Raw genomic sequence first — 10272 nt, forward strand, 5'->3', positions numbered from 1 at the left:
TACGCCTTCTTTCTTTGAGTGAACATTTGGGCGGCGTTATGCAAATCTTCCCACATAGTGAGGTAGACATGTGGGGGCGTGTTAGAATGAGCCGTTTTAGGTAGGCGTGGCTAACTCTTAACGTTTATAAAGAATATCTCTTTGGATTTGAGACTTTAGTCTTTGCAACTTTACAGATCTTCTTTATGCACCAAGAGCTTGTAACACTCCAAAGAGAAAGGAAAAATTGAAATCGCATCATATGACCCCTTTAAACCGATCGTTCACCCAAAGACATTATTTTTGTATTCTTTGTGCACAAAAAGTATTCTTGTAGCTTCATAAAATTACGATTGAACCACTGATGTCACATGGACTATTTGAACCATGTCCTTACTACCTTTCTGGGCCTTGAACGTGGTAGTTCTGTTGCTGTCTATGCAGGGTTAGAAGGCTCTTGGATTTCATCAAAAATATCTTAATTTGTGTTACGAAGATGAATGAAGGTCTTACGGGATTGGAATGAAATGAGGGTGAATAATTGACAGAATTCTCATTTTTGCATGAACTATCCCTTTAACCTCCTGAGACCCTGTGACCTCATATGAGGGCATTATATTTTGGTGTATTTCTCTGAGACTATACATGCCACAGTTGTAAGTCTGGATGTCCTGTACAGAGCACATTCAGGGCTTTTCAGAGATACTAAATATTTGGATGTTTCACCATGACCACTCCCTCTCCTTGGTCTTCAAATATGTCTGATATTAATTTAGTGACACTCTTATGGAAATATGATAATATTTTGTAATTATAATTCAAATCTGTCTAATTTTAAACAGTCTGTCATAAATCAACATCTCAGGAAAATGTTATGGGGTTTCAAATCAAAATATGACTTTCTGTTATGAAACAGGATGTTGATTTCATACATGTCCTCATATGAGGACACTGGGACTAAAAGCATGTTTATTAGCATTTTGGGAGACATAACAAATGAATAGGGAAAGAAATTATGTTTCAATATCTTTTTATTTTTTAATTGAGTCCCGATGTCCTCTACCAAGGACATAGCATAACTTATGAATGAAATATAATTTAAATTTGTTATGCTCTAAACAATGTAAAGACATGAAAAAAAAAAATTCTCGGGTCTTAAGAGGTTAAGGATATTTTGATTAGTTTATGTATAATACATTTGGTCCCCATTTAACAATCTATGTAAATATAAAATCTGATCTTAAAGCAAAACAAGTTAAGAACCAGCTGCTTTAAATCTTGCACTGTTCACATGGCAACATAATGAACAACATGAACTCTTTGTGGAAGATGATTCTGCAGTGAGCTGTCAAAATAGTTTAACATTAAACAAAAATAGCTTGGGAAAAGGAGCCATGTTCCTGCAAATGCCAAACAAAACACAATGTGGGAATGTGGCTTTGATAAGGTAACTGTATACCTGTGTGTGTATGTGTGTGAGTGAGAGGGAGAGAGAGGAAAAGAGGAAAATGTATTGTTAAACTTAGCAAGCATTGTTGAGTGTGCATTAGAGTAACAAATTCCACTGTTTTCTGCTTCACACCTCACTGCACATTCCCTCCATCCCTCTACCTCGATCATTTTCCTCTGTTGCTTTATTTGGTTTTCCATCCATCTTTGAGCCTCTTTGTGCCCTTCTTCCTCACTGTTCCACTCACACATTTCCCACGTTTTCCACATTCATATATTTCTCTCATTAATAACTGTATACCTGTGTGTGTATGTGTGTGAGTGAGAGGGAGAGAGAGGAAAAGAGGAAAATTTATTGTTAAACTTATTGAGTGTGCATTAGAGTAACAAATTCCACTGTTTTCTGCTTCACACCTCACTGCACATTCCCTCCATCCCTCTACCTCGATCATTTTCCTCTGTTGCTTTATTTGGTTTTCCATCCATCTTTGAGCCTCTTTGTGCCCTTCTTCCTCACTGTTCCACTCACACATTTCCCACGTTTTCCACATTCATATATTTCTCTCATTATATGCCATTATATTCATTTTGTATGTGCTATATCTCCCTCAAAATAGTATATATTTTCCTTTTCCACTATGGGTTTTCTCCGTGGGTCCTTGCAGGGTCCAAATGTATGGCTCATTGAGCACTGAATGTGAGTAAAATTGTAAAAAATAAACGGTTTTGTAAAAATGTTGTATTTAATTAATTACCGTATCTTATGCCTTAGCAAGCATTGTTGAGTGTGCATTAGAGTAACAAATTCCACTGTTTTCTGCTTCACACCTCACTGCACATTCCCTCCATCCCTCTACCTCGATCATTTTCCTCTGTTGCTTTATTTGGTTTTCCATCCATCTTTGAGCCTCTTTGTGCCCTTCTTCCTCACTGTTCCACTCACACATTTCCCACGTTTTCCACATTCATATATTTCTCTCATTATATGCCATTATATTCATTTTGTATGTGCTATATCTCCCTCAAAATAGTATATATTTTCCTTTTCCACTATGGGTTTTCTCCGTGGGTCCTTGCAGGGTCCAAATGTATGGCTCATTGAGCACTGAATGTGAGTAAAATTGTAAAAAATAAACGGTTTTGTAAAAATGTTGTATTTAATTAATTACCGTATCTTATGCATTTACAATATCGTTCTAAAGTTTGGGGTTGTTTTTGAAAATAGTCTCATATTTATGTTCTCATCAGTGCTATATCTCCCTCAAAATAGTATATATTTTCCTTTTCCACTATGGGTTTTCTCCGTGGGTCCTTGCAGGGTCCAAATGTATGGCTCATTGAGTAAATTTGAGTAAAATTGTAAAAAATAAACGGTTTTGTAAAAATGTTGTATTTAATTAATTACCGTATCTTATGCATTTACAATATCGTTCTAAAGTTTGGGGTTGTTTTTGAAAATAGTCTCATATTTATGTTCTCATCAATACAGTAAAAACAGTACATTTGTGAAATATTGCAATTTACTGTTTACTTTTTATTTATTCCTGTCATAGCAAAGATTTGACAATAATTTTCAACAGCCAAATTTTGAGGAGACTTAGGTAAAGCGAGGGAGCTTCTCTATATGTCCGTATATACAACCAGTTCAGTTTGGTTCTTTTTTTCATTTGAAAGATAATTTGTATTATGTGTGAAATCCTCTCTGTGCCATTTGGCACCAGCAGGGGTTGATTAGTAATGAGGCTGTACTAGTTGTAGACAGAGCAGGTCAGGCAGAATTGACCTGTATGTGCTGGTGTGTTACTTAATTTGGCTGTCTTTAGGTTTGTTTGAGTATTTTTACACACACATAATCACACAAACACAAGAGGCCAGATGTGTTTGGATCTAAACCAGGACACATATTTTAAAAATCTGTATGCAACTCTGCAGTGTGTTTAAGCAGTAATGCTCAGTTCAACTGCTTGGGCTGAATCCTGAGTTCAATATAAGTTTGGCTCAAAACTGTGGTACATTTCTGTCATCAATGCAGCAGTTGTTTTCAACAGTAGCTAGGTAACGACTCAGGAGGTCACACTGCTTAACTTTTGTCAATTTTGGTTTGTTTGGTTTCTACCAAAACAACCTCAGGATGGCACTGCAAGAGATGCAAGAGAATGTGAGCTGCTCTCTGAAGGTAATCTGCAGAGACAACCAGTAATGAAAAACTGATTCACAACTCTGCTTGCAGAGCATCATTACAGAGCTCAAATGTGATTTCAGGGACCTGAGTTATGGAAGCATTTTCCTCATTATTTTTCTCCACAGGCATGAAAGAAAATATCTGAATAAAGAGCTCTAAGCCTTGAACCACACCAACTCTGAGATTAATCACAATACATCATTCAAAGCTAATAAGAAAATCTAAAGGTAAGGCAAGGTTCAAAACTATGAAAGAACTACTCCATCCCATAGAAAATGAATAATGAAATTAGTCTAGGATAACTGAGTTTGTAGTCTAACACTACCAAATCCCATATTATCTCATGTTAGGTAGTTGGCATTTAGCTATTGTTACCTAGTTAGTCCCAGTTAATTTGCCAAAACTCATCACAATCCTGTCTGCTATGATTTTTATTTATTATTAATGGTAACAGTGACTTGTCAGATTGCCAGGAATTCTTGAACTAAAGTTTTATTTTTATTTTTTAATGGTAAACGGTTTCAAAAGGTGTATTTGTTGTTGATACATAACATGTCATTAGTTTTTTAAACCAACATTACAAATTTAGGTTAACATATATGAATAATACATATGAATATTAAAATATATTAAAATGTATATATATATAAGGCCATTTAATTTTTTACATTTCATTCACTTTTTGCCTTCACTAATTTATTTCAACAGTCCTGTGGTGTGTGAAAATTATTTAGCACAGATATTCCATGTAGACTCTCAAGAGTTCATATAACGTTATGTACAATATATATTGCATAGCATGCCATACTGCAACTTTATTAACTGTTATTATTATAGCAATTCCTTTGAGATATATTTTCCAGTAATATATTCTCTGTCTTACCTGTAGCAATATTTTATTTCCATCATAATCATTGGTTTGCCAACGGACGTCACTGATGAGAGTGCAGGGCTGTGGCAGCAGTGGCACAAGTTCACCGACATCCCTCACTCGAATCTCCATCACAGCATTTTCAGTGGGGATGGGGTTCTGGCCACGGGGCATCCGCTTGAATGACAGCTGGATTTCTGTTTCAGGGTTGGAGAAGACCACACAGAAGCAGAAATCCTCCTTCTTCTGGGCCAGCCTTCGGTGCAGGAGCAGCCTGTACAGACGCACCTGTTCGGTGTAGGTCTCATAGCAGCAGTAGACTGTAAAGCGCACAATCTCTTTGCCATAGTGCACCTGACGAAGTGCCCAAAGAGGTGTGCCTGGTGCCAGTGTAACAAAGTCTTGGCTGGCTGGCGAAAACGGTAAGAGCCCTCGCCCATTCACCCGCTCTGTGTGGTGGTATCGCCACGGTGGGCATCTAAGCTGACTGTGGAGACGTTCAAAACTCTCTTCACCTCCATATTCATCCTGTAGAAACAGGATTACAGCCAAGGCTGGCTGGTGTGATGGTGGTTCGGTGACACGCTGCAGGCGGACCTTGGGCTTTCGCGAGAAACCACCTGCCCGTTCTGACACCCTGAAGAGGGTGAGATCAGGGTGGAGCCACGAGAGAACCTGATCAGCAGCTTGCTGGAGCGTTTTGGCCTGACCAGGGTCAGTGATGATGTGGATAGAAACTAGGAAAGGATCCTGTAGGTCCCCCATGGACAAATCACCTAAAAGAAAGACATAAGAAGAGGTGGGTGGATAGAGAGACAAGAAAATGTTCTATAAACTTACGGAGCTACAATGATTTAATATATTACAATACATTTGCAATGAAATAATTTAATTAATTGCGATGAAACAGAAGTAGCAACAGATCTTTACTGTTTTTTTTGTGAAAAATATACAAGTGAAACAAGTGAAAAAGAAAAAAATGTAGGGCTGGGATGGGATTGGATGGAGGGAGGGAGATCTGAACACAAGCGTGTGGTGGATTGTAAGAAAGGGGTGGAGGAGCTGACTTAATGATTGGAGAATTCCCAGCATACGTTACCGGAGAGAAGTTTCACAGGAAAATAAAGTTCTACATTCTAGTAAAAAATAAAGAGGTAATTTTTTTAAACATATGACGCATAAATTGTTTCCAATAACAACAATGACATGCATTTAGAAAATATATAGGGTGAATTTGAATTTCATGCAAATTAAAATGAATTTGAAAGTTACATTTATATATATAAATTACATTATTAATTAATAATTAATTTATAAATTAATTTAAATAAATGTAAACACTTTATGGCACAATCCCTTACAACTGTTGTAAACTGCTTTCAATAATACTTAAATATATCTTTAATAATAAAAATATCATATGATTAAACAGACATAAGGGAAGTATGTAGTTTGTTTTTCAGAAAAAAATTCAGCAAATCATTGTTGTCATCTTCCTACAACAAAATCATTTAGAAAATTCCCAACAATACTTGTCTTTCAGGCTCCCCTCAATTAGAGCACTGCTTCAAAATCTACCACACATTTAGTTCTTCCCTTTATTCATATTAAGTGTATTAGTGTGTTACATGTTCTGCTTTATTGTGGCTTCTGGAGTCACTGTAAACCTACTTTGCTTTTGACTTCTATAAAGGAAAGAACAGTACAAATAGAAAAAAAAATGGATTGGCTTTCAAGACTGAATGAAATCTTTTCATTCATGTGCTCCTGTTCTGTAATCAGGCTGTATAGTGAACAGTGCAGCCTCATTAGTTGCATTAGTGGATGTTAGTAACCCTGGAGAAATGCGTTGGCTCCCTGTAGGACTTCTGAATAAGGTTTGCCCTTCCACTGAACCTTCCACTCAGGGCTCGACCAGACCGAGCCCTGAGTGCGCGCACACGCACACACACACACACACACACACACACACACACACACACACACACATATCCCTGAGCACAAAAGCATATGAAACCCTTAACAAAGTAATCAAGGCACATATGACATTTTATGACTGCAGAATGAGATCCAATATTCATGAGCAGCAATTAAAGACTTTCAAAAATGACTGTACTTATATGACGTGCTAAAACACATGATGTCTCTACATTATGATAAATGCTGCACAATGTAATAACAAGCCCTTCAAACCTTCTTATTGATATATTCTTCTGTCTGTCATAATCTATAGCAACAACAGTATAAAGAATCTTTGTGTTGTTATTATGAGAACACTTATTATTGTGCAGCTATAAAACAAACAAACAAACGTATATAGCAGAAAGTGGCAGAACATGGACAGCTGTCTCTTTCTTTTCCTCTACTCTTTTTTCACCCCCAAACTTTCCAGACTCATGGGACTCGTCCCACTTTGTTTGTTGTTTAAGGTTGGGGGCACCAGAGGCCAAGGGAACGCTATGCTCTTACACACAAAAACACACTCAAGCAAGTAAGCACACTTCTCTAGTTGCACTGCACTCTTGCAGGTGTAACTGACACACATCTGAGTTCAATGAAGGATCCTTTCAATCGATCAGTGTAGAAAAATCAAGCTGTATATTCACTAGGCAAAGGTACTTGCTATTCTCTATTGTACAGTATGACCTCTAGAAACACACATATTGCAGACAGCCTCATGACAGACCTAATGTGATCCAGTTATTAATATTTTAATTACCAAAAGCTTTCAGCTGGAAGAAATTAAACGTGAATGTTAGGGCACATGGTTCTGACATGGTTCACGATCACATTATTTGATTTAAATGTTAGTTCTCATTTTAATATTGTCCCTATTTATCATGTTAAATGCTTGTACTGAATAACATATGTATTTAGTTATTTTGTAATATTTACCCTTTTAAAATAAATGTTTTGAGTACCATTATTCTGTCATTCTGAAAAAGTATCTGAGCAAATGAAATATTTTGAACAGACACTCTTTATCAGTATTTTATAATGTGGTGTGGTGCAATATGTGCCACTCTGTGACATTCAACCGTAAAATGTTAATGTATAAGGATTAGCACAAACATCTAAAGAAAAATGTGTTGAATCAATAATGTCATGGGTTATTATTAATATTTTTCAGTTATAATTTGTGAATTATTACAAGGCAAACTAAAACTATGTGAAACTACTTCAAGTTATCAATTCAAATTCTAATTATATGAATGACAGACTTACTGTAATGGGGTTGAAATCCTCATGTTAGCATATGTATGAACTGTAATGTAACTGTAATGTAACATATGTACCAAATCTGGTCTCCAAGTTTCTAAGTATATTTTCTGTCTATGAGAGACAGCTCTGCATTCAGTTAGATTCAAGCAGCCTCGATCACTTTAAACCATCTGTAATCTCAGTTGAGTCTGTAATGGAATGTAATCTGGCTGTTTGAGACTTAAGCAACCAACATTAAATAAGACACCATATTTAGCACCAGCTTACCATCCCTATTATACACTCCAATCAGGTGGAGTTCTTACACTGTAAAAACCTGCAATTGTTATTTTAAGTGGCTATTTCTCTCAGATCTAATGCTTTGTTGGTTTAACATAACGGATTTAGGTTGATTTAGTGATGTTAAATAACATTTTTGACTTAAATTAAAATGAACTTAAATGTTACCACATGAAGCTAAATTTTTTCAGTGTAGTAAAGAGTCCAGAGCTGTAAAGAGGCAAAAAAGATTTCACAGAATATGCACTCGACTCCAGATTCTGTTTATGCAGAAAATTGAAGATGTTAGCGATGTGACAAAATAAAGATACAGTGAGAAAAGTATTGTGCACATGGATACAGAGAAAATCTGATGAGCTGCAGAAGTGGCGAAATGCTGACATGACTGATGATGCAGCATTAAACAGTTATTCATGGTAGCCTTTCAAGAAAGCATACTGTCATACCGTTGAAAAAGAGACAGAATGCAGAACCAATAAGGGGAAATGTGGTGGAAAAAGTGAAAAACAGATCTCTCGTCCAAGCAAAAGTGCTTAGACAAAGAAAAAGACAATGGAATATGAAATATACAGTATAGAAATTCTAAAGAACTCCCTCTCTAGACACTACTACACTGATTCACACTACAACTTCCATGCCTATAAGCACTTAGCCAGGATAAAATAAAATACATATTACTCAATAAATGCATTTTTTGTCAAAATTGTTGAATGTCGTACTGTAAATTGCACCCCGTCATCAAATGAAAAAATATATATATATTTTTAAATGTGAGAACAAATGCTAATTTAAGCATTTAATTCTTCTTCAGCACCTCTATTTCCCCTCTCTCCTTATTTCTCAAACAGTCTCGTTCTGTTTTCTTCATTTTATGTCCCCGAGTCCACATTGAACCACTTTTCTTCATTCTTCAATAAATTATACACAGTCTATTATGTGGTGTCCTTGATGGACTCTAGGTTTTAGAGAGAGTGTGTGTGTGTGTATGTGAGTAGGTGAGTGTGTTTATATGTGAGTGGGTGAGTGAGAGAGTGCTTCCTGCGCTGTCACTGGGAGGAGTGTTTCCTGCAGCCCAGATTAATGGGCTAATATTGGATATTAATCCCTCCACAGGGAAACAGATTGGGCCCAGTGCAGCCACAGGGAAAGGTCAGCCACAGACACACACACAAGCCGGCACTCACACACAAACAAGAAGAGGTGTTAGAGCTCTTGAAGCACTTCGAGCAGTGATTCCCCGGACAAACTAATCTCACTGTCATGGCAACAGTTGTCAAGTGTTTTAACTGACAGAAATCTTCCACTTGCAATTAGTAATGTGCTTTTCAAAATACATAATATTCCAAAAGCAGCTTTAGAAAGAATAGTCTCATACAAACCCCCCAATGAGCACAAGGCGACAGAGGAAAAGGTATTTAAAAGATATTAGATATGGCGAATTTGTGTTTGATTAAGACATGCTTTGTTAGAAAATTGATCTGAACTGCATAAAGGGGAATATACAAACAAATTGCTTGTACTCACTGCTTGCTGATGACATAAGACTGTAGTCAGACCTGAGAAGAGAGTGAATGACAGAAAGGGGAGAGAGAAACAGAGAAAGACTTTTGTTAGAGACTGTTAGAGTGATTTAGGATCCCAAGGTTTCAAAGGAAGGTCCTACATCTGGATAAACAATCCTGGGTGTCATGGTATTATAGTGTGTGTTAGTGTAGTAATGTCTCTAGTGTATTACACACACATATATGCATAGGTTATGATCAAAGATTGTCTTGCTGCTTTGGGTCAGAAACCTTTCTGTTCTCTCAGTTCAACAGTTGCCGAGGAAGGCAAAAAACAAAGAATAAGACCTATTTGACATATTAAATACCTTATGTACATGTGCCTTACATAGTGACCCAGTCATTTTGTTTGCATTGTACATGCTTTTTTCCCTTTTATCGCTCTCTGGTCAATCTTTTTCCTTTCCTCTCCCTCTGTCTTTTTCCCGTTTCTCTGGTAGTAAAAACAGTGTAACGGTATATTGAATTCTGTTTAAGAACAGGGAAATTCCATAGTTAAACTTGAACTTTGTATGTTCTAATTTGATGCTGTATTAGTATGGGCTGTACTGGTAGTATGGTGCATTGGTGCAACACTTCTGTTTGGGATCAGTAAGATTTATTTTATTTTTGGACAAAAAAATGTATCCTTTTATTCAGCCAAGATGCATTAAATTGATCAGTTATGGTAAAAGTGATGGTAAAGGCATTTATAATGTTATAACATATTTATATTTCAAATAAATGCT

The 10272-nt window shown here is 36.5% G+C and overlaps 1 protein-coding gene across 1 annotated transcript in view; it reads right to left on the reverse strand.

Annotated features, from left to right (window-relative positions):
- LOC107555024 (protein FAM124A) overlaps positions 1-9570 on the reverse strand; it is an 18420-nt gene extending 8850 nt beyond the window's left edge. Inside the window, exons 1-2 of the mRNA XM_016237709.1 lie at positions 9507-9570; positions 4494-5257 (exon numbers count right to left, since the gene is read on the reverse strand). Of these exons, the coding sequence (XP_016093195.1) occupies positions 4494-5257; positions 9507-9522 (780 nt within the window). The 5' untranslated portion in view covers positions 9523-9570. The remainder of the gene's footprint in view (positions 1-4493; positions 5258-9506) is intronic.
- Between the last annotated feature and the right edge of the window lie 702 nt (positions 9571-10272).

This window comes from Sinocyclocheilus grahami, unplaced genomic scaffold, assembly GCF_001515645.1.
Source record: "Sinocyclocheilus grahami isolate Dianchi unplaced genomic scaffold, SAMN03320097.WGS_v1.1 scaffold523.1, whole genome shotgun sequence".
NCBI classification, from domain to species: domain Eukaryota; kingdom Metazoa; phylum Chordata; class Actinopteri; order Cypriniformes; family Cyprinidae; genus Sinocyclocheilus; species Sinocyclocheilus grahami.